At 40.6% G+C, this 25,001-nt stretch overlaps 1 protein-coding gene and 1 pseudogene across 1 annotated transcript in view; one reads left to right on the forward strand and one right to left on the reverse strand.

Annotated features, from left to right (window-relative positions):
* UIMC1 (ubiquitin interaction motif containing 1) overlaps positions 1-14,698 on the reverse strand; it is a 91,031-nt gene extending 76,333 nt beyond the window's left edge. The window contains exons 1-2 of the mRNA XM_087816436.1: positions 14,577-14,698; positions 2,504-2,658 (exon numbers count right to left, since the gene is read on the reverse strand). Of these exons, the coding sequence (XP_087672562.1) occupies positions 2,504-2,650 (147 nt within the window). The 5' untranslated portion in view covers positions 2,651-2,658; positions 14,577-14,698. The remainder of the gene's footprint in view (positions 1-2,503; positions 2,659-14,576) is intronic.
* A 7,323-nt stretch (positions 14,699-22,021) lies between these two features.
* Positions 22,022-23,434, forward strand: LOC107529734 (RNA-binding protein 8A pseudogene; annotated as a pseudogene).
* The last annotated feature ends 1,567 nt before the right edge of the window (positions 23,435-25,001 follow it).

A 25,001-nucleotide genomic window follows, 5' to 3' on the forward strand; every position in this document is an offset into this window, starting at 1 on the left:
AAACCATAAAGGGTTAAACGTTTAAATTTTTATGTAGCCAGCAGTAACAACGGGAAAATTTCCTAGGTTAAGGAGTTCGTGCCAGAATGTTAATCAATGCACTATTTCCATTACTGAAAAAATGTCAGCCAAACTAAATACTCTGCATAGTAGAAAATGTAAATTACATAAAGACTAAGGCTAGCCCTGGCGGGTTTGGCTCAGGGGTTAGAGAGTTAGCCCATAGACTGAAGGGTCCCAGGTTTGATTCCAGCCAAGGACATGTACCTCGGTTGCAGGCTCAATCCCTGGCCCCGGGTAGGGTGCATGAGGGAGGCAGCCAATCTATGTGTCTCTCTCACATCAATGTTTCTCTCTCTCTCCCTTCCACTCTCTCTGAAAAGCAATGGAAAGTATATCTTTGGGTGAGGATTAAAAAAAACAAAAGACTAAGCCTAATGCACTCAATTCAAGAATATTTTCTTTATTGTGTGATATGTAAATAGATCATAAACAACTGTAGTTACTTGCAGAGATATATTGTTAAAGGGAAAAGTTCTGTGGAGAATTCTGAACTACAAAACAAATGCTTACTGCTTCTGTAACTTTTTAAGATTTTTGTAAAGTGGAAAGCAAGACTTGCTTATTTGTCTGATATTTTCAGTATTTTCAATGAACTTAATGCTTCCGTGCAAGGAATTCAATGGCAGCTAAGATCAAAGGACAAAAATGAAAGTTAAATTATTGGAAGAACAGAGATTCTACAGATTGTGATGTGTTTTCCAATTGTGTAATAAACATCAATGATCTAGGTGGTAATCTTGATATTACACATCCACAAGAAGTTAACATTCACGACCTTACAAATTTGATTAAAAACTTATGAATTTTATGTCACATCAAAAAAAATTAACCCATAGGCAATTCATGAATGTGAATTCCACTTCTTTCAAAAGATAACTATAATACTACAGAAAAAATTGCTGGACCTAGCTACCAAGAAGGATCAAAAATGAATTTTGCCCGGCCGGGCGTGGCTCAGCGGTTGAGCATCGACCTAGGATTCAGGCGATTCCTGGTCAGGGCACATACCTGGGTTGCAGGCTAGGCAGCTGATCAATGACTCTCTCATCACTGATGTTTCTATCTCTTTCTCTCCCTCTCCTTTCCTCTCTCTGAAATCAATAAAGATATATCTAAAAAAAAAAAAAATGAATTTTGAAATACAGGATTTTCCTGCTCATCTAAATAAAAATTTAAACCACCACAATCTTATTACTTAATGTAAGATTGATTTCACTACTTTGAATTTTATCGTTTTAAAAACATAGGCTTTAGCCCTGGCTGGTGTGGCTCAGTTGGTTGGAGCATCGGCCCACACACCCAAGGATCATAGGATCGATTTCCAGTCAAGGGCATGTACCTGCGTTGCAGGTTCATCCCTGGCCCCAGTTGGGGCAGGTGAGGAGGCAACCAATTAATGTTTCTCTCTCACATCAATGTTTCTCTCTCTCTCTCTCCCTCCACCCCCTTCCTCTTTCTAAAAATTTTTTAAAAGATTTCTGTTTTTTTTAAGAGAAAAAAAAGTGAAATTTTGCCATTTGAGACAACATGGATGGATATAAAGGGTATTATGCTAAGTGAAATAAACCAGAGAGAGAGAGACAAGCACTGTATAATTTCACTCCCATGTGAAACAAAACAAAAAAAGAACAAACAAAACAGAAACAGACCTGTAAATATAGAGAACTTTCTGATGGTTGCTAAAGGGAGGAGTATGGGGGGATGGGCATTAAAAAAAGGTTTCTAGCCTAGCCCATGTTGCTCAGTGGTTGAGTGTCAACAGAGGAACCAAGAGGTCACCAGTTTGATTCCTGGTCAGGGAACATGCCCAGGTTGCAGGCTCAATGCCCAGTACGGGTTGTGCAGGAGGGAATCGATGATGTTTCTCTCTCATCGATGTTCCTATCTCTCTATTCCTCTCCCTCTAAAAATCAATAAAAACATATTTTTTTTAAAAAGTTTCTACAATGAGGGAAATGTTCTACAGTTGTGCTAATACAGCAGACACTAGGCTCATGTGGCTTTGATCACCTGAAATGTAACTAGTGCAACAAAGGAACTGATTTTCTTTTATTTAACTTTAATTTAAATAGCTACAGGTGGCTAATTGCTAACACACTGGACAGTGTATATCCAGAGATTTAAAAAGCATTTACATCCTCTTTCTCTCACTTTCCAGACACATGAAAATTAAGATTTACATTTTATGTAAGTTATTCAAATAGTTTTAAAACATCACCTTGAGTTAATACATTACAAAACTGAGGAACCATGATCCATCCTCAGCCAAACAGTATGATTACTTTTAAATAATTATTAATTCCATTTACAAGTCAAAATGAAGTTGAGTAAAAACTGCATGATCTGGCAAGCTAGCATTAAGGTTTAGTCACAACACAAGCCAGTTTTGGAAAACAAGGCCTAGTTTGAGACCCAGAGCTCCACTCTTCAAAAAACTGACCTCTCCATCACTATCAGATATCACAATGAATGCATCCTCCAATTTACGTTTCCTCTTCACATTGACAGGACTAGCAGTTTCTGCATCTTTCTTCTCCAAGTTCTGAGCTTCAGAGGCTTCTTTAACTTTTTTCTTTCTCCGTGGCATCCTTCTGTCTGAGATACAAGGACAAATAATTCAATCAAAGTATAAGTTTTCTAGATGCTATTTGTAATTTAGTCATATAAAAGAAAAAGATACCCATCTAATAAAAGTAAAACTAGATTTCTGAACTTTTCTACTACGCTATAGTGAAATTTCAGTAGGAATAATATAACAAATTATCCTAGTTCCTTAAACATTGACTTAGATAATTGGTTTTCTTGTTTGCATATTATAATTTATCTAAGTTTTTTTTTAATATTAATGCCTCAACCTGATAAAAATACCTCTCCAAAAACCCCACCACTAATATCACACTTAAAGATAAAAGACTGAATGCTTTCTCCTTAAGACAGGAAGAAGACAAGAATGTCTGCTTTCATCATTTCTATTGAAAATTACACTGAAGGTTCTAAGCAGGTCAATTATTCAAGAAGAAATAGCCCAGCCAGGTGTGGCTCAGAGGTTGAACATCAACCTAGGATCCAGGCGATCGGGGTTCGATTCCCGGTCAGGGCACATGCCCGGGGTTGTGGGCTTGATCCCCAGCAGGGAATGTGCAGCAGGCGGCCAATCAATGACTCTCTCATCATTAATGTTTCTATCTCTCTCTCCCTCTCCCTTCCTCTCTCTGAAATCATTAAAAAAAATTAAAGACATCGTAGTAAAACTATCATCCTCTGCAAATGACATAATCTTGTAATTTTTTAAAAATCCACAAAAAACTGGAACTAATGAGTGAGTTCAACAAAATTACACACTACAAGGTCAATATACAAAAAACACTTGTACTGCTATCCAATAGCAATAAACAATCCAAAAATGAAACTTGAAAAATTCAATTTCTAACAGCTTAGGAATCAACTTAACAAAGGAAGTGGAAGATTTGCAACTGAAAACTTTAAAATATTGTTGAAAGAAATTAAAGATCTAAATAAAGGCAAAGATATCCACTGTTCATGAATTGGAAGACTTGATATTGTTAAGACAGCAATATTCCCTAAATTGCTCTACAGAAGCAACATAATCCCTAATAAAACCCGTTGGCTTTTTTGAGGAAATAGACAAGCTGATCCTAAAATTCATATGGAAACAGAGGGTCCCAGAATAGCCAAACCAATCTTGAAAAAAAAGGGGGGGAAATTTGAAGGACTCACATATCTCAGTTTCAAAACTTACTACAAAGTTATCAAAACACTGTGGCACACTGGCACAAGGATAGACAAAGATCAATGGAACAGAACTGAGAGTCCAGAAAACACCCACACATTGTCACTTTTCAACAAGGATGCCAAGACAATTCAATGGAGAAAGTATAGTCTTTTCAATAAATGTAGATATCTACATGCACAAAAATGCAATTAAACCCCTACTTAACATATACAAAAAGTTGCAAGAAATGGATTTAGGTTAATGAAACATAGGCATAAATCTTTGGGATCTTGAATAGGCAATGGTTTGTTAAATATGATATTAAAAACATAAGAAACAAACAAAGAAGAATAGAGAAAGTAGGCTTTATTTAAATTAAAACCCTTTGTGCCCAGCTGGTGTGGCTCAGTGGTTGAGTGATGACCCAGGAACCAGGAGGTCACGGTTTTATTCCCAGTCAAGGCACATGCCCGGGTTGCAGACTCAATCCCCAGAAGAGAGTGTGCAGTAGGCAGCCAATCAATGATGTTTTTCTCTCATCAATGTTTCTATCTATCCTTCCCTTCCTCTCTCTCTAAAAATCAATAAGCCCGGCCAGGCATGGCTCAGCGGTTGAGCGTCGACCTAGGATCCAGGCAATCGGGGTTCGATTCCCGGTCACGGCACATGCCCAGGTTGCAGGCTCGATCAATGACTCTCTCATCATTGATGTTTCTATCTCTCTCTTTCCCTCTCCTTTCCTCTCTCTGAAATCAATAAAGATATATTTTAAAATAAATAAATAAAATAAAATAAAATAAATATCAATAAAAACATATTTTAAAAAATTAAAAACTTTCATGCTTCAACCCATAATATCAAGAAATTGAGCCCTGGCCAAGTGGCTCAGCTGGTTGGAGTATTGTCCTGCACACCAAAAGGTTGCAAGTTCAATCTCGTCAGGACACATACGGGATCGATGTTTTTCAACATCAATGTTTCTGTCTGTCTCTCTCCTCCTCCCTCTCTCGCTAAGATCAATAAAAACATATCCTCTGGTGAGGATTAAAAGGAAGAAAGAAACTGAAAGGGAAAAAAAGAACGGAAAAAAATTTTGCGAATTATCTATGTAATAAAGTAAGAACGTCAACCCATACGCCAAAAGGTGGTGGGTTTGATTCTCAGTCAGGGCACATACCCAGGTTGCAGGTACAATCCCTAGTAGGGTATGGGAGGAAACCGATCAATGTTTCTCTCTCTCTCTCGCCCCCCACTTCCTCTCTCTAAAATCAATTAACATGTCCTAGGATGAGGATTGAAAAAGAACAAAAAGAGAATAAAATAGCAATAAATACATAACTATCAATACTTGAATCTAAAAAACAAAACAAATGAACAAGTAGAACAGAAACAAACTCATAGATACAGAGAATATTTTGATAGTTGCCAGATGAGAGGGGGGTTAGAGTGAAGGGTGAAAAAGGTGAAGTTATTAAGAAGTACAAATTGGCTGGAATAGTCATTGGAATATAAAGCACAGCACAAGGAATATAGTCAATAATGTTCTATAACTATGTATAGTGTCAAATGGGTATGAGATTTATTGGAATGATCATTTAGTAAGTTAATGTTTAATCACTGGGGTGTGCACCTGAAACTAATATACTATTGGATGTCAACTGTTATTGAAAAATAAAAAATGATTTTTAAAAAAGAGAATGAAGCCCAGCCGGGCGTGGCTCAGAAGTTGAGCGTCGACCCAGGACCCAGGCGATCGGGGTTCAATTCCTGGTCACGGAACATGCCCGGGTTGCGGGCTCGAACAATGACTGTCTCATCATTGATGTTTCTATCTCTCTCTCTCCCTCTCCTTTCCTCTCTCTGAAATCAATAAAGATATATTTAAAAATTAAAATTAAAATTAAAAAAATTAAAAAGAGAATGAAAAGAGACCTGGCCAGTGTGGTTCACTTGGTTGGAGCATTGTCCCATGCACCAAAGGGTCAAAGGTTCAAATCCAGCTGGCACATACCCAGGTTACAGGTTCCATCCCCAGTTGGGAAGCGTGTGGGAGGCAACCGAGCAATGTTTCTCTCCCATCAATGTTTCTCTCTCCCTCTCCCTTCCTCTCTCTCTAAAATCAGTAAAAGCATATCCTCAGGTGAGAACTTAAAAAAAAAAAGGGAGAGAGAATAAGAAGAATCTAGAAAAGTGGAATAACATTATGTTTATTTATCTCTTCCTTGAAAGGAGTGATCATTCTGTTTCCCCAGTTTCCAGCTTTGCAACATTCTCTCAGAATGAGACAGAGCTACTTTTTAGGCTCAGTTAAATGTTACCATTGTGAGACTTATAGGAAGAGAATCTAACAGAAGATCAAACTGGCAAATATTAGGCTGGATGTCCCAGGATTTCAGATATGACTGCATTTTCTCATGTTCTATTTTTTGTTAGATGTGGGAAATGCTGTTTCCTTAGCTATAGTGGCCTTTCTTTTATAGCAAATAGTACCCATATAAGAATGAAAAGATATCTTCTCAATAAGTAACTTCCTGCTTTAAAAGAGACTGTAGGGCCCAGCCAGGCGTGGCTCAGTGGTTGAGCGTCGACCTAGGATCTAGGAGATCACAGTCCGATTCCCCATTAAGGTACATGCCCAGATTGCAGATTCAATCCCCAGCAGGGGGCAAGCAGGAGGCAGCCCTCATCACTGATGTTTCTATTTCTCTCTCTCCCTCTCCTTTCCTCTCTCTGAAATCAATAAAGATGTATTTTTAAAAAACAGAAAGACTGTAGTGGGATTCCAAGATGGCAGCAAATTGAGTGGAAGCTACACTGACACTCTCCCAGGACAAAAGGGGGATTACAACTAAAATATAGAAAAACAATCCTGAATAATCAACTGCAGACTAGCTGGAGAGCACCCTCATAACCTAGGATGTAAAGCAGAGACCGCAGCACCAGAACTGAAAAAGGTGTCCACATACCATCTGGCTGTAAAAAGTGGCCAGGTTTCTGTCTGCCAGGAAGAGGAAGCTGGAAATGCAGGCACCCTCTTAAAGGGCCAACACACAGAGTTCTGTGTTGCAGCCACTCACCTAGGGCTCCAGCATAGGCAGGGCAGAGTGAACTAGAGCTGTATGAGGAGAATCTAGGGAAGCTGGCTTGGGAGATAGAGCTCAGATGGCAGTTATTTGGATTCCTGTGCTGAGTTATTCCTCCATACTGCAGAGGACATCTAATTCAAGTAGACATTTACTATCCAGGCAGCTTTTGCCTGTGGGGAAAGCAAATGCCCCACCCATTGAAAACCTCTCACCCAACCCACCAGTCACAAACGGCGTCTGACATTGGCCTGCACCAGAGACCATCCAAAAGAATGGGAGTCCTAGCAGATCTACCTAATACATAGAAACAAACCCAAACTGGCAGACAAAATAGGGAGACAAAATAACAAGCCCCAAGTGAAAGAACAAAAGAGTTCTCCAGAAGAGCTAAGTGAAATGGAGATAAGCAACCTATCAGATATAGAGTTCAGAACAGGTAATAAGGATGCTCAACAGCATGAGAAAAGATATGGAAACTATGCAGGAAATTAAGAATGACATAGCCCAGCCAGGTGTGGCTCAGCAGTTGAGCATCAACCTAGGATCCAGGCGATCAGGGTTCGATTCCCGGTCAGGGCACATGCCTGGGTTGCGGGCTGCAGCCGATCAATGACTCTCTCATCATTGATGTTTCTCTCTCTCTCTCTCCCTATCCTTTCCTCTCCCTGAAGTCAATAAAGATATTTTTTTTTTTTTAAAATGAATGACATAGTAGAAATAAAAAATACACTGGAAGGAATAAACAGCAGATTAGAGGAAGCTGAGGGTAGGATCACCGAATTAGAAGACAGGGTAGAAAAAAATCACTCAATCAGAGATCCAAAAAGAAAAAACAATTAAAAAACAGGACAGTCTAAAGGAGCTGTGGGACAACATGAAACATTACAATATTTGCATCATAGGAGTGCCAGTGGAGGTCAAAAGTAAGCAAGGGTTAGAGAACCTGTTTGAAGACATAATGGCAGAAAATTCCCCTAACCTCATCAAGGAAAAAGTCACACAAGTTCAGGAGGCAGAGAGTCCCAAGCAAGAATCCAAAGAGGCCCACGCCCAGACACATCATAATTAAAAAGCGAAGAATTCAAGACAAAGAATATTAAAGGCAGCAAGAGAAAAGCAAGCTGTTACCTACAAAGGAGCTCCCATAAGGCTGTCAGATGATTTCCCATCAGAAACACTACAGGCCAGAAGGGAATGGCATGAAAGTATTCAACGTAATGAAAACCAAGGATCTGAAACGAAGAATACTCTATCCAGCAAGGCTATCATTCAAAATAGATGGTGAAAAAAGAGCTTCCCAAACAAAAAAAATCCTAAAGGAGTTTAGCAACATCAAACCAGCATTGTAGGAAATGTTAAAGGAACTGCTGTAATTAGAAGTAGAAACAGAGAGAGAGAGAGAAACATAGGCATAAAGAAATGAAATGGAAATAGATAAGTACCTATCAATAATAACCTTAAATATAAATGGATTAAATGCTCCAAAGCATAGGGTAATTGAAAGGATAAGAAAACAAAATTCAAATATATGCTATTTACAAGAGTCACACCTCAGAACAAAAGACTCATACAGGCTGGAAAAAAAAATTCTAGAGGACTTTAAAGGAGAGATCAACAGCAATACAGTCATAGTAGGGGACTTTAACACCCCAATGACTTTATTGGATAGATCTTCCAGACAAAAAATCAACAAGGAAACAGTGACTCTAAGTGAGACACCAGATCAGATAGATTTAATTGACATTTACAGGACATTTCACCCCAAAGCTGCAGAATATATATTCTTCTCAAGTGAACATGGGACATTCTCAAAGAGAGACCACAAAACAAGTCTCTACAAGAAGATTAAAATCATATCAAGCATCTTCTTGGATATTTACACCATGGAATACTATGCAGCTGTAAAAAAGGAGGCTCTCTTACCTTTTGGGACAGCATGGAGTATCATGCTAAGGGAAATAAGCCAGCCAGAGAAAGGCAAGTGTCACATGATCTTACTCATATGTGAAATATAATGAACAAAATAGATCCAGAGACATAGAAGCATGAAACAGACTGACGAATCTCAGAGGGAAGGCGGGGGGGGGGGGGGGGCGGGTTTAACCGAAAAACTTATATGCATATATGCATAACCCATGGACAACAGTGTGGTGAAGGCTGGGGGCGGTGGTTGCAGATTGGAGGGGATCAAGGGGGATAAAAGAGAACATTTGTAATATTTTCAACAATAAACTTAAAATTAAAAGAGAGACTGAAATTGTCTTCTACTTTCCATTTTAATCAGTTCTGCTTCATTCATTAGAGTTCCCAAGTGCACATGGTGCAGGATGTGTATCTGTTGTATAAAGAGAATTATAAAGATTTTTAAAAAAGATTAGCCCAGGTGGCACAGCTTAGTGCTGAGTATAGACCTATGATCCAGGAAATTGAATCTGGATTCCCGGTCAGGGAACATGCCAGGGCTGTGGGCTCTATTCCCAGCAGGAGGTGTGCAGGAGGCAGCCGATCAATAACTCTCTCATCATTGATGTTTCTTTTTTTCTTTTTTTTTTAAATATATCTTTATTGATTTCAGAGAGAGGAAAGGAGGGGGAGAGAGATAGAAATATCAATGATGAGAGAGTCATTGATCGGCTGCAGCCCGCAACCCGGGCATGTGCCCTGACCAGGAATCGAACACCGATCGCCTGGATCCTAGGTCGACGCTCAACCGCTGAGCCATGCCCGGCCGGGCTCATCATTGATGTTTCTATCTCTCTCTCCCTCTCCCTTCCTTTATCTGATATCAATAAAAATTTATTAAAAAAAAAAAAAAGAATGAAGAGAAATTGAACCTTCATAAACTGCTGGTGAATATGTAAAATAATTAAGCTTCTTTGGAAAACAGTTTAGCAGTTCCTCAAAATGCTAAAATTAGAGTTACCATTCAACACAGCAATTTCACTCCTAGGTAAATAACCAAAAGACATTAAAACTTATGTCCACACAAAAACTTGTACACAAATGTACATAGCAGCATTATTCATGAGAGCCCTAAACTAGAAACAAACCAAATGTCCATCAACTGATAAATAAAATGTGATGAATAAATAAAATGTGATGTATTCATATTACAGATTATTCCGCAATAAAAAAAGAATTAAGTACTGATACATGCAACAATATGGAATAAGCTTGAAAACATCATGCTACATGAAAAAAGCCTGCCCCAAAGGAACACATATTGTATGACTCCATTTACATGAACTACCCAGATTAGAAAATCTATAGGGACAGAAAGATTAGTGATTCCTTAGGGCTGAGTGGGACTGGGTATTGATGGCTTAGGAGCATGGAGTTTCTCTTTGGGGTGATGAAAATGTTCTAAAGTAGAGTGTTGTGATGGTTATACAACTCTGTGAAAATACTAAAAGCCACTGAATTGTACACTTGAGTGAATTGTATGATGTACAAATTGTATCTCAATAAAGCTGTTAAAAAAAAATTAACCTATGGTGACCAAGTCAAACACTGGCTACCTTTGAAGAGTACTAACTGGGAAGGGGCACAAAGGAGCCTTGTAGAATGCTGGAAATGTTCTGTATCTTGATTTGGGTGGTAGTTACATGGATGTGCACACTGAGCAATACAGTTGAGACTGGTTCACTTCACTATATTAAACAATACTTTTTTAAAAGTTTTGAATAATATGTGTGAATTAATATTTTATTTGATCCTCATAAAAACTTTAGTAACCATAATTATTTTTTTTCCCCAAAACAAAGACTTTATTACTCATAGCCTGGCAAGTAGCATAAACATCAGCATATTTTATCAAGTTTCACATAACCTTCAAATTCCATGAGAAAATGATCATGTGTATATACAACGCATTGCATTACAGGAGAGGAACACTGTGCTCAAGAAACCCACCATTTTATAGCAAGCACTAAGCAAGCCTTCTTTTTGTCCTGGAGAAAGATATCACTTTATCTCTCAAGGTTACTCATTATAAGCACGATTCTGAGAAATAGCCTGGGCAAAGAGGGGTCAGGGCCTTGCATTCTGGGCAAACTTAGCAAGACACACAGGAGTGCAAGAAACCCATGGAGGGCAATTTCTCCCAACAGCTTCCCATGTTGATCAGAATAAAACCAAAGTCTTTAAAATGACCTACAAGGCCCTGCACTATCTGCATTTCTCCATTCCCACATCTTTTTCTGTTCGTATCTTCTATCACCCTACTGGTCACTCCCTCTACATTAGCTTCTATGCTGTTTTCACACATGCCAGGCATGATCCTGCCAAGGACTCCTGGACTTACTGTTCTTTTGCCTAAAATTCTCTTCCCTCAGATATTCTCAGGACCTTGCTCAAATGTCACCTTCTCGGTAAACATATTGCTACAAGAGATGTCTGAGATTTTGCTGCCTATGGTTTCTTCTAGGATTTTTATGATTTCACGACTTACATATAAGTCTTTTATCCATTTTGAGTTTATTTTTGTGTATGGTGTAAGCTGGTGGTATAGTTTCATTTTTTTGCATGTACCTGTCCAATTTTCTCCACACCATTTATGAAGACACTGTCTTTACTCCATTGTATGCTCTTTTCTCCTTTGTCAAATATTAATTGAGCATAATGGCTTGCATTGATTTCTGGGTTCTCTTTTCTGTTCCATTGATCTATATGTCTGTTTTGATTACAGTCGCTTTGAAGAATTACTTGATATCCAGTACTGTGATCTCTCCTACTTTGTTCTTCTTTCTCAAGATTGCTGTGGCTACTGGGGTCTTTTTTGGCTCCATATACACTTTTGGAGTATTTGTTCTAGATCTGTGGAATATGCTGTTGGTATCTTAATAGGGATTGTGTTGAATCTATAGATTGCTTCAGGTAGTATAGACATTTTAATGATGTTAATTCTTCCAATCCATGAACATGGTATAGGCTTCCATTTGTTTATATCTTCCTCTATTTCTTTTTTCATTGTCTTGCAGTTTTCTGAGTTCAGGTGTTTTATCTCCTGGGTTAAGTTTACTCTTAGGCATCTTTACTTTTTGTTGCAATAGTAAATGGGATTGTTTTTTTTAGTTTCTCTGAGAGTTCCTTATTGGTGTATAAAAACACCATCAATTTCTTCCATTACGGGCAGTCCCCACCTCCCAGCTGCTGTCTCCTCCGCAGCCTCGGCCGCCGGGAACTCTGGGGAGACGTTTGGCCAGCGCATCCCATTTCCATTGCGACACAGCTTGGCCACGACGGAAATCAGTAACCATGATTATTAAGTAGTAACACTACTTCTAAAGTAATAGGTTCAGAGAAGTAACTCGCCCAAAGTCACAAAGCAGGCACTTGCACGTGTCTCTTGATTCCAAAATCTAACTCAAATAATTCATGACTTAATCTTTATACCTCTCCTAACCAGAACTTCTCCATAATGTACGGATAGTATGCACACATAAATATTTGCTTTCATAAATAGCATAAAGTATATATTAAAATTATTAAATGCTACATAAAGGCACAGAGAATAAAATTATTATAGGTTGAAGAAAGCTATATGGAGGATAATAAGACTTACAGTTACCCTTGAATTTGAGAGTAGGACTTAGAAGTGGGGATTAGCATGGGAAAACATTTTATATGGAATAGTTTCCATGTTATTAAATGTTTTCTGTATCCTAGAGTTATTTAAACCAATATACTCAAATCTGATAGCAACGGTAGCTACACCACCAAATATATGTACATAATTTCTTACATTTGTAAATAAATAAAAACCCCTCTCCCTAGGATAGAACCACCTGCGGGCCCTAAGTGGATTTTCAAAGAATCATAGCAGATAAGAGATCAATAAGAAGTGTTAAGGAGAGGCATCACACAGATACAGATTCCAAAATTCCAGTGCTTCATGAGATTTAGCCACACTATTTCTAAAGTAATTCTAAGAGTAAAAAAGGTCACTGCCCAGCCAATTTAAACAAGCAAGCTAGCATATAATCAACTATTTATTTCAGTTTTTACCCTTCAAAAAGAAAAACTCACTAAAGTAATGGCTTATCTTCAATTACTTGAACTGAGACTACAGAATGAAATACCAATAAGCATCTGCGAAGGAGTAGAGTCTGGATGCCAACAGCCTCTTCATAATATGACAGGAATAAAATGTCTCTAAAAGAATGCAAAAGCAGGAAAGGTGACCAAATAATGAAACTTATTTCACAGATAGCATTTTGACAGTGTCATTGAAAATCTCCAATTTGGGATATTATTTGTCTTTTCCTTTCAGCACATCCATCATCTTGATCTATCTGAAGAACGATCACTGACAAGATAACTTAAAATCTTAACATTCTACCTACCAAACCTGTGAAAATTGCTTCAAAAGCTTGAGGGCATAGGGGAACCTTAACAATACTTTATGATTGACTTACCCCAAATAAGTCACTATTCAATGAAATTTTGGTACCCAGCTCTTTATCAACTGACCACATCAGTCTGTTTCTCCAATTTAAAAAGAGAAGGTAAATACACAACTACGCCTACACACACACACACACACACACGCACCCTGATGCTTTATTTCCCAGTTCACACACAGCCTCAGTTTAGGACAAGTGTGTAACAAGACACATTTTGAGTAATAATTAAATTGTAGTTATTTATTGAGTCCTTGGTACACTGCTCTAGGTACTTCACATGCATTATAACGATTGTTCTTCCCAATAACTGTGATAGGTATCTTTATTTTACTACTATTTTTATAAACTATTTTTATCACTATTTTACACGTTAGGAAACTTATTCAAAATCAGTTGTTAAGTTGGTCATTGGCTATGCTGAGAATTGAAGAACGATGTGTCTGATTCCAAAAGGCACTTGATTGAACTACAAAGCACTGCCTCCTCCCTGACAGAAAAAAATAAAGCCAGAACATAAAACTTCCACTTTTTCCTGGGTGTTACTTATATCTCAGTATGACATACAAGAACATTGGAGTCAAGCTGCCTGGAATCAAAACCAACTCTACCACTTCGAGACGTCCTTGATCATTGTAAAGCGAAGAGAATGGTCCCGCACCTATTCGTGAAGATTAAACAAATGCGTATGTGCAAAAGGCTTGAAGCACTGTCTGCAGTCGTACAGAGGCGAGACTCACCAGCTTTGCTAGAGGGGAAAGTCGTAAGTGGTAAGGATTTCCAAGGAAAATCTTTTTTTCCGGCAAAGTAACTAGTGAACGCAAGCATCGCGCCCCGACAAAGCGGCTGCCCGACGGAGGGAGGGGCGCGAGAAGGCGGCGGCGGAGCGGCCGTTACCCTCGCTCCGGGAGGCGGCGGAACGCAGCCTCCCCCCGGGGTTCCGCCCGAGGAAGACGTCTTTGGGCGGCGGGCGGGGAGCAGAGCCCTTCAGCGGAGGGCAAGAAGTGCCGAGGGGGACGCTCGGGAAGATGAAGGCCCCGGGGTGAGAAGGGGTGAGGGGGTGGGCCCGGCACCCTAGGGCGGAAGCCCACGGGCGTCTCGAAGGGCCCACCTCGGCGTAAGGAGGCGCCATCTCGTGTCCCAAGGAGCCCCCGGCGTCCCCAGAGGCCCGACTCAGCGTCGAGCGGACCCTGCCCGTTGGTCAGAGGCGCCCCTGAGGATGAGGCCCCGGTGAGGGAGGGAAAGAGGCGGCAAGAGGGCGCACTGGAGAGCGCGGGGGCCGCAGGTACTCACCGAGCGGCCCTCGCCGGCGGACCGAGCCCCTCCCCCGGCGCGCTGGGGGTCACGAGCGGCCGCAGCACGCCGGGAACGGGGGCGGGCGAGCGGACCCGCGCGCAAAGTTGGGATGTGCTTGCAGGAGCCGCGCTCCGCAGGCCCGCGCAGACTCCGCGTCCGGTGACGAAACCAACGCGCACCGCGGGGGGAGGCCAGCGCCAGGACGTACCAACTGCGCGAGGCGAGGGGCGCCACCACCCCGAGGTGCAGGCGGCCTGCGGCCCCTTGGGCCCTGCGGGTGCCTTGGCAGTGTGCGTGCTCCCTGTAGTAACTGCTAGCGCTTGAAGGAAACCGGAGTAGCGCAGAGCCCCCGAAACGCTACCGTTAACCCTTCGGTGTTTTCTCTGACGCATCCAGCCGCCTCCGGCCCTTTCTTTGCATGTGTCTAGAGTTACACTGAAATTAACCTGTTCACATGACCGCTTGAAAACTCTCGGAATGGTAAATGCTCAAGCCTAATCATTTCAGGGGAGGGGGAAATCTGGGAAACTCAGAGGTGTCAGGTGAAGTGTAAAATCAAGACAGCCACTTTTGGTGAAATTTATTTTTTTTAATATGTTTTTATCGATTTTAGAGAGAGACAAAGGGAGAGAGAGAGAGAAACGTTGAAAAACATCATGGAAACATCAAGGTGGATAGGCTGCCGCAGGCAAGCCCCCTACTGAGGATGGATCCCGCAACTGGGGCGTGTGCCCTCACCGGGAATCCAACCAGTGACCTCTTGGTGCATGGGTCGGCTCTCAACCACTGAGCCACACCAGCTGTGCTGAAATTTATTTTTTTATGATAATCTGTAAGTAGGTTGACTTTTTTTCTTTTTGGTGAAATTTAAAATGTGCATTACCCAGCAATTTAATGTCTAGAAAAGTACAAAAAGAAACTGCTACAGGTGTGCACAAAAAGACATGTTCATGTTCAAGCCTGCTCCCTTGCAAAAAATAAAAACAAATATCCAATACCACATACATGATGTGATATATTCCTAAGATAAAATATTACAACAAATAAAACTAACAAGTGAGTCCTATAAGTAACAATGTTTGATAGCTCATAGCATGAGTTTTTGAAATAGCAGCATGCCAACAAATATGTACACTATAAAATGCTATATGTAAATTAAAAAATACACAGGATGATAGTATATCCTGATTATAGAAAATACATGTATAAAAAAGGAACTATATGGATAGATAAACACACAACGCAATGATGTTATGACGGCAAGAAAGAGGAGGAGTGGAAGCCAGGATGGATGCAGAGAGGTGATAAACAGGACTTCAGATATGTCATGATATTACTGGAAAGGATACCTGGCTCTTAATGGGTCTGCCTCTGGCTGGCCCATAGTGTGTGGGTTCTTGATTCATGCAGAAAAGATTTCACAACATGAATCCAGGTGATTTTGAGAGTATGTTTGTTAAAGCTGGGGACAATGACACAAGGGCTTAGGATAGAAAAAGCAACAGGAGAGCGTAGGCGGGGCTGCTTTGGCTCTATGGAAATACTATAGGAAAGAAATGAGCCTAGGTGGAGCTGCTTTAGCTCACTGGGAAGTCAAAGAAAAGGGGCCCTGCCCGGCTGGGCATGGCTCAGCGGTTGAGCATCAACCTAGGATCCAGGAGATTGCGGTTCGATTCCTGGTCAGGGCACATGCCCAGGTTTCGGGCTTGATCCCCAGTCAGGGGTGTGCAGAAGGCAGCTGATCAATGACGACTCTCTCATCTTCGATGTTTCTCTCTCTCTCCCCCTCTCCCTTCCTCTCTCTGAAATCAATAAAAATGTATTTTTCTTTTTTAAACAAGAAAAGGGGCCTTGGAGTCGAGTTCAGGGGGTTAGCCTGGGACGATAGCCACTGCCCATTGCTCCCGTGGTTTCAAGTCTCATAGTGACCCTTAGAGTTTAGGAGATGCACGCCTGTGCGAGAAGAGGGGGAATGGGAAGGAGAGGAGGCAGGAAAAGACGCAGGCTTGTGTCTTTCTCCAAGAGGGAGAATTCATACTGGGACCTTAGTTTTGAGGGTTTTAAAGGCTGAGAGTTTAGGGGTGGTCTTAGGGAAGGATCTCAATAGAATATTCATCAGCTTTTCCAGGAGTATCCTTTCAGGGCCTTGGTCCCCACTGATTGGTTGGTGCCAGGACAGGGGGTCATTAGTCACTGCAGCTGGTTTTGGCATTGCCCACCTGGTTTTGCTGCTTTTCTGCGCCTGGAGCTGAAATACAACTGAAGCTTAAATGTTATCTCTAGAGAGGTGACCTGTATCTGGCTGTAAAGTGCTTAGCCAGTTTGTTCAGCTATCTGTCTCAGTCTCCCCTTTCCACTTGCCAAGGAATTTTCCTAGCTTCCTACTATCCTGCCTAAATGATTTCTTTTTTAAAAAGAAGAAACCTAAAACTAAACATAACAAAATGTTAGCAGTTGGGTAGTAGAACTACACATTATTCTCAGTACTTTTTTGTAACACTTAATCTTAGAATTCTGTTTTCCTATCTCCCCAAATCACCTACCTCCAAACGATCCTCCCAAATCCAGCTAAACCACTTTTTCACCTGCCGCCTCTAACTCCAGTTCAGTTCTCCTGCTTGTTTCCTCAGCTTCTGGGACATTCAATCACCCATGCATTTATCCGCCGTACATATCTATTTCTTATATAAGACTTGTTAGCTTTCTGAAGACATGATCCATGTAACCCTAGCAAGCAGCAAAGAGCCTGGCCAAAAGCAACACTAGATACATGTTGATTGAATTGAATTGTGAAGAAAGGAAATCAGCAAAGGTTTCAGTGCAGGGCCGGAAGGGTCCTTTTGGAGAATCCTACCTCAGAGAAGACTGGTGATGCAGTTGTTGTTGGCAGCCAACTTGCAACCGTAAGGAGAGCCAGCCTATGGTAGGTGGCCTCTAATAAGGCCTCCAATTGTAATGGAGTGAAATGCTCATTCTCTGTGATGCTACCTTAATTCTAGCCTGCATTTTTCCTATGGCCTTCAGGCCTTTAGGCAAACAGCTTCTGCTATAGATAAGCTAACCATTACAGGAATTCTGCTCGAGGCTTGAGTTTTGGAAGAACGGCCCCTTGCCAAAAGGTACCTCTGTGGAAGAGGGGTGACTCAGATCAGTAAGGGTCAACAGACCAGGAACAAACAGATTTAGAGGTTTTTCACTCTTCTTGGATTCCTGCTGGTACCCAGATGTCTAGGTAGTCAATCACCCTTTGTCCCTCCCTTTCTCCCTTCCCTTGACATAAAAGAAGCCTGAATTCTGGACCCTCTGGGGATGAATTTGAGCACCTATAAGTGCCCCCATCTTCTCAAGGTGGCACCTTCTCCATCCATAAACCTTTCCTGATTCCAAATTCTGATGTTTTGAATACTGGCCTTTGGAAGTATCCAGCACACAGACTTTGAACCAGCAGGTAACACAATCAATCATCCAACCTCTTGGCAATCACACTCTTGTGTAATCCTCTCCCTCCTCTTGAAGGTGGGCTACACTTAATGACTCTTTTTTTTTAATATAATAAGGCAGAGGGATGGGATATCATTTCTAAAACTAGGTTATAAAAAGACTGTGGCTTCCTTCCTGGGCACTCTCAACCTCTGAATTTGCTCAATTTACAGGAATCCAAATGCCAGGTCATGAGGTAATCATGTGGAGAGACTCACATGTTGGAGAGGATTTTCCACCCACCCTCCACCCACCCACGGTCACAGCTTAACCACAACTTCATAAGAAACCTTAAGTCAAAGCACCTTCAGGCTAAGTCATGCCCAGATTCCTGACCCACAAAAATAATGTTTATGTTTTCAGCCACTAAGTTTGGGGGCGATTTGTTATATAACAAAAGAGAACTAATACGCAGCTTAGAAAACAAAAACAGAAAATAGGAGGGTGAGGGCCCTGATCACATACATATACCTAGAGACCATTTCACTCTGGTCTTTCTGTGATGTGAGATAATAAATATCCTTAATGTTTACATCACTATGAAATATATTTTCTGTTACTTGCAGTAGACAACATCCTAATTGATATAAATCTGAGTGGCCATCAGTAAGAAAATAATATATTACATAGTATAGTATATTCATATAATAGAATAACAGGACAATTAAAAGAAATGAACTAGGTCTAAATGTATCATCTTAGATAGATCTTTTTGTTGTTGTTGTTGCTAATCCTCACCAGAGGATATTTTTTCCATTGATTTTTAGAGAGTAGAAGAGAGGGAGGAAGGGGGAGGGGGAGAGAGAAACATCGGTGTGAGAGAGACACAACAATTGGTTGCTTCCTACATGCATCCTGACGGGCTGGAGATCAAATCTGCAACCCAGGAACGTGCCCTTGACCTCAAACTTGCAATCCTTCGATACACAGCCTAACACTCTAACCACTGAGCTACACCAGCCAGGGATTCATCATAAATAGATCTTTAAAAATTAACTTTAAAAAGCAAGTTGCAGCCCTAGCTGGTTTGGCTCAGTGGTTAAGAGTGTCAGCCTGTGGACTGAAGGGTCCCAGGTTCAATTCTGGCCAAGGACACATACCTCGGTTGCAGGCTGGGCCCCATTTGGGGTGGGTGAGGGAGGCAACCAATCAGTGTGTCTCCCTCACATCGATGTTTCTCTCTCTCCTCCTACTCTCTCTGAAAAGCAATGGAAAAAAATATCCTCAAATGAGGATTAAAAAATAATATATATATTTTTAAAAAGCAAGTTGCAAAATGGTGCAAGCTCCATGAGAATAGGGACTCTATTTTGCACATTGCTATATCTCCAGTAGCTAGTACATAGCATTTTTATACACTCTCAGAAAGAGAATAATGAACTCTCAGAAAGAGAAACTAAAAAAATCCCATTTATCATTGCAACAAAAAAATTAAGATACTTAGAAATAAACTTAACCAAGAAGGTAAAAGACCTGCAGAAAACTACAGAACATTGAAAAAACAGATGGAGAAGATATAAACAAATGGAAGAATATACCGTGTTCATGGATTGGAAGAATCAACATCATTAAAATGTCCATAGTACCCAAAGCAATCTATAGATGGAGTGCAATCCATATTAAAATACTAATGGCATATTTCACAGATCTAGAACAAATACTCCAAAAATGTATATGGAACCAAAAAAGATCCCAAATATGCGCAGAAATCTTGAGAAAGAAGAACAAAGTTGGAGGGATCACAATACCGGTTATCACACTATACTACATAGCTATTGTAATCAAAACAGCCTGGTACTGGCACAAGAACAGGCATATAGATCAGTTGAACAGAACAGAGAACCCAGAAATCGACCCACGCCATTACGCTCAATTAATATTAGACAAAGAAGGCAAAAGCATACAATGGAGTAAAGACAGTCTCTTCAATAAATGGTATCAGGAAAACTGGACAGGTACATGCAAAAAAAAAATATATATAACCAAGACCCACAACTTACACCATACAGAAGAATTAAAAAAATGGATAAAAGACTTAAATGTAAGTCGTGAAACCATAAAAATCCTAGAAAAAAACAGAGGCAGCAAAATCTCAGGCATCTCTCGTAGCAATATGTTTGCTGATACATCTCCTAGGGCAAGGGAAACAAAGGAGAAAACAAACAAATGGGACCACATCAAAATAAAAGGCTCCTGCACAGGAAAAGAAACCAACAAGAAAATGAAAAGGGAGCCCACTGTATGGGAGAACATGTTTGCCAATGATACACCTCATAAGGGGTTAATGTCCAAAATATATAAAGAACTCATACAACTTAACAAAAGGAAGACAAACGATCCAACTTAAAAGTGGGCAAAGGACCTAAATAGACACTTCTCCAAAGAGGACATACAGATGGCCAAGAGACATATGAAAAAATGCTCAGAGTCACTAATCATCAGAGAGATGCAAATTAAAATAACAATGAGGTGTCACTTCACACCTGTCAGAATGGCTGCCATCGACAAATCAGCCAACAACAAGTGCTGGGCAGGGTGTGGAGAAAGGGGAACCCTGGTACACTGCTGGTGGGAATGCAGACTGGTGCAGCCACTGTGGAAAACAGTATGGAGTTTCCTCAAAAAATTAAAAATGGAACTGCCATTTGACCCAGTGATCCCACTTCCAGGAATATATCCTAAGAATCCCAAAATATCAATCAGAAAGAATTTATGCACCCCTATGTTCATAGCAGCGCAATTTACAATAGCTAAGATCTGGAAACAGCCCAAGTGCCCATAAGTAGATGAGTGGACAAAAAAGATGTGGTATGCCCGGCAGGCGTGGCTCAGTGGTTGATCGTTGACCCATGTACCAAGAGGTCAGCAGTTTGATTCATAATCAAGGCACATGCCCAGGTTTCAGGCTTTTGATCCCCAGCAGGGGGCATGCAGGAGGCAGTTGATCAATGACTCCCATCACTGATGTTTCTCTCTCTCTCTCTCTCCCCCCCCCTTCCTTTCTCCGAAATCAATAAAACATAGGAAAATAAAAATAAATTAAAAATGGAAAAGAACAAGTGTTGTCCGGGATATGGAGAAATTGGAACCCCATTAATTGCTAGTGGGAATGTAGCATGGTGTAGCTGCTGTGAAAAACAGCTTAGTAGTCTCTCAAAAAGATAAACACAGAATTACCATATAATCTAGCAATTCCGTTCCTTGGTATATGCCCAAAAGAAATGAAAGCAGGGATTCAAAGGATCCAAAATATATAAAAAACTCATACAACTCAATAGGAAAAAAGCAAATCATCTGATTTTAAAATGGGCAGAATATCTGAATAGATGTTTTTACAAAGAAGACAAACAAATGGCCAGCAGGGACATAAAAAGGTACTCAACATCAAAAATCATGGGGAAAATGAAAATCAAAACCACAATGAGATATCACCTCACACCTGTTAGAATGGCTGTCATCAAAAACACAAGAGATAACAGGTGTTGGTGAGGATCTGCAGAAACTGGAATACTGTGCACTCTTAATGCAAATGTAAAATAGTATAACCACTATGGAAAACAGTGTTTATGTTCCTCAAAAAATAAAGAATAGAATTACCATATAACCCAGCAATTCTGCTTCTGGGAATTGAAAGCAGGGTCTCAAAGAGATACTTGTATAGCCATGTTCATACCAGCATTATTCACAACAGCTAAAACATGGAAGCAACCCAAATATCCATTGAGAGATGGATAAGCAAAATGTGGTAAATACATACAGTGGGATACTCAGCCTTAAAAAGTAAAGAAATTCTGCAGTATGCTAACACATGAATAAACCTTGAGGACATTATGCTAAGTGAAATAAAAATAAAGACAAAACGTAGAATGGTGGTTGCCAGGGTTTGGGGTAGGTGGGAATTGGGGAGTTATTGTTTAATGGGTATAGAATTCCCATCTTACAAGGTGAAAAGAGTTCTAGAGATGACGGTGGGAACTGAACACTTAAAAATGGCTAAGATAGGCCTGGCCAGAGTGGCTCAGTGGTTCAGCATCGACCTATGATCCAGGAGATCCAGGTTCAATTCCCGGTCAGGGCACATTCCGGGGTTGCAGTTTTGACCCCCAGTGGGGGGCGTGCAGGAGGCAGCCGATCAATGACTCTCTCATCATTGATGTTTCTATCTCTCTCTCCCTCTCCCTTCCTCTCTCCGAAATCAGTAAAGATATATTAATAAAAAATAAATAAAAATTGTGAACTATAACCACATCTATAAAAAAGAAAAGAAAGGTTCTTTGGCCCTGGCAGGTATGGTTCAATGGTTAGAGAGTCGGCTGCTAGCCAAAGGATCACAGGTTCTATTCCTGGTCAAGGACGGGCACCTGGGTTGCAGGTTCAATCCCACCGCCATCCCCACACTCCCACACCCCCGCCACCCCAACCTCACCCCCCTGGGCAGGGCTTGTGCAGGAGGAAACCAATCAATGTATCTCTCTCGGATGTTTCTCTCTCTCTCTCCCCCTGCCTCCCTCCCTTCTCTCTCTTTAGGAAATCAATGGGAAAAAATCTCAGGTGAGGATTAACAACCAAAAAAGAAAGAAAAGTTATTTGTATCATGCTTGCAACTTTTCTGTATATTTGGGATCGTTTTAGAGGAAGGGAAGGATTAAATAATTACTAATCAAGGATTAAATTACTGCTCATCAAAGATTAAAACACTTTGAATCAATGAAAAAAATTAATTATTCCATAATGATATTTTAGAAAGAGAACAGAAAAACTCATTTGTACCTGGTCAAAGTGGATGTTTGATGAATCTTTAAAATTAAAGCAATTTTTTAAATTGCTTTAAAAATTAGCAATTAAAAATAGAGTCAAGACAAGAAAGGCAAGATGGCGCACCACTGGATCTTCATGAGGTCCGGAGAGAGGATTTCGCCAAGGATAGGGGTGGTGATGAGAGCATCCACAAACTGAAAGAAAAAGGGAAGAAACAGAAGGGCCATGGCTTTGGCATGAGGGGTCTCTAGCGCAGAAGATATATGAGGATTATGATAGCATGGAGCAGGGTGGAGATGAACCCACCCACAACACACTGTTGAAGGCCATATTCTCTTTGTCACTGAAACCCACGAGGAAGCCACCAAAGAAGACATCCATGACAAATTTGTAGGGTATGGGGAAATATAAAACATCCACCTCAGCTTGGACAGACGTACAGGATACCCGGAGGGATATGCCCTAGTTAGTATGAAACATACAAGGAAGGACTCAATGGCCAGGATTTGATGGGGCAGTGGATCAACGTGGACTGGTGTTCTGTTCAGGGTCCACCCAAGGGCAAGAGGAGAGGTGGCCGAAGACAAAGCAGAAGTCCAGACGGGAAGCATTGCTGATAGGTCCTCTGTTGCCCAGGTGATCTCTTTAGAGATTCCATTTGACCTTGCAGTCTTGGAGAAATAGAGCCGGGGTGGAACTCACTGTTTCATCTCTTACCATATTGCTTAGTAGTGTTTGGGGTTTTTTAGTTATAAATAAATGTCCCGTTTTTGTTTTCAACATTTGAAAAGAAAAAAGAGTCAAGCAAGAATCCATAGGATCACCCTAGCCGATTTGGCTCAGTGGTTAGAGCACCCCCCACCCCACTCACCCCATCCCACCCCCGGCAGACTGAAGGGTCCCCAGTTGGACTCCGAGTACCTTGGCTGCAGGCTTGATCCCCAGCCCTGGTTGGGGCTGGTGCGGGAGGCAACCAATTGATGTGTGTCTCTCTCTGTACCTTCCACTCTCTCTGAAAAGGAATGGAAAAAATATCCTGAGGTGAGAGTTTAAAAAATAAATAAATAAATAAATAAGGGAGGGAGGGAGGGAGGGAGGGAGGGAGGGAGGGAGGGAGGGAGGGGGGAAGGAAGGAAGGAAGGAAGGAAGGAAGGAAGGAAGGAAGGAAGGAAGGAAGGAAGGAAGGAAGGAAGGAAGGAAGGAAGGAAGGAAGGAAGGAACCCACAGGATAAAGGCAATATGCTAATCCTATCTGCCTGCCAGAAAAAAAATCTTAACCTTCTTGGTTAACATAAACTGTTACGTTAACCAAAACATCTAACTTTTTCCCCCATAATACTCAGCATTTAATCAAAACTTATGTATGAGTCATACTAAAAACAGGAACAACTGACTGAAAATGAAAAGAACAAAACAAACAATAGAAATATATCAGCTAGTGAGTCAGACAGTAGGATTCATCAGAAAAGGACTTTAAAATAACTATTATTAAGGTGTTCAAGAAAATAGAAAAAAGATGAGGAAACTGCATCAGATATCTGGAATCTAAAAATAACACAAATAGCAAATGTAAATTCTAAAACTAAAAATGCTGTGCAGTATCTAAAATTAAAAACACCACAGGTGAATTTAATAATAGGTTAAGAGTAGGACAGAGGGTTAGTGAACTAGAAGAAATGAGAGTAGAAAATATCCAGACAGAAGCACAGGGGAAACAATACAGGATACACATTGCCCAGAGCCTTATAGCACATGATGAACAATTCAAACATACGCGAGTAACAGGAGTCCTAGGGGGAGAGATGAGAATGAAACAAAATGATATTTGAAGAAATATTGGATTTTTCCAAATATTTTCTCCAAGAATTCAAATATTTTTCAAGAATTTTCCAAAACTGCAATATCAAACCATAGATTCAAGGAGCTCCCTGAACTCCAATTAAGATAAATACAAATAAATACAATAAACTATAAGGACATATCACACTAAACTGCTAAAAGCCAATGATAAACAGAAATTCTTAAAAACAGTCACATAAAAAAGATATATTATGATCAAAGGAGTAAGAATAAGATTGGTGACTAACGTTTCAACAGAAACAGTGGAAAACAGACATGGAATGGAACAGAATGGGAAAATGGCACTTTAAATTGATGAAAAATACATCTATCAACCTAGGACTC

Source organism: Miniopterus natalensis, chromosome 4 (assembly GCF_054644295.1).
Source record: "Miniopterus natalensis isolate mMinNat1 chromosome 4, mMinNat1.hap1, whole genome shotgun sequence".
Classification (NCBI taxonomy): domain Eukaryota; kingdom Metazoa; phylum Chordata; class Mammalia; order Chiroptera; family Miniopteridae; genus Miniopterus; species Miniopterus natalensis.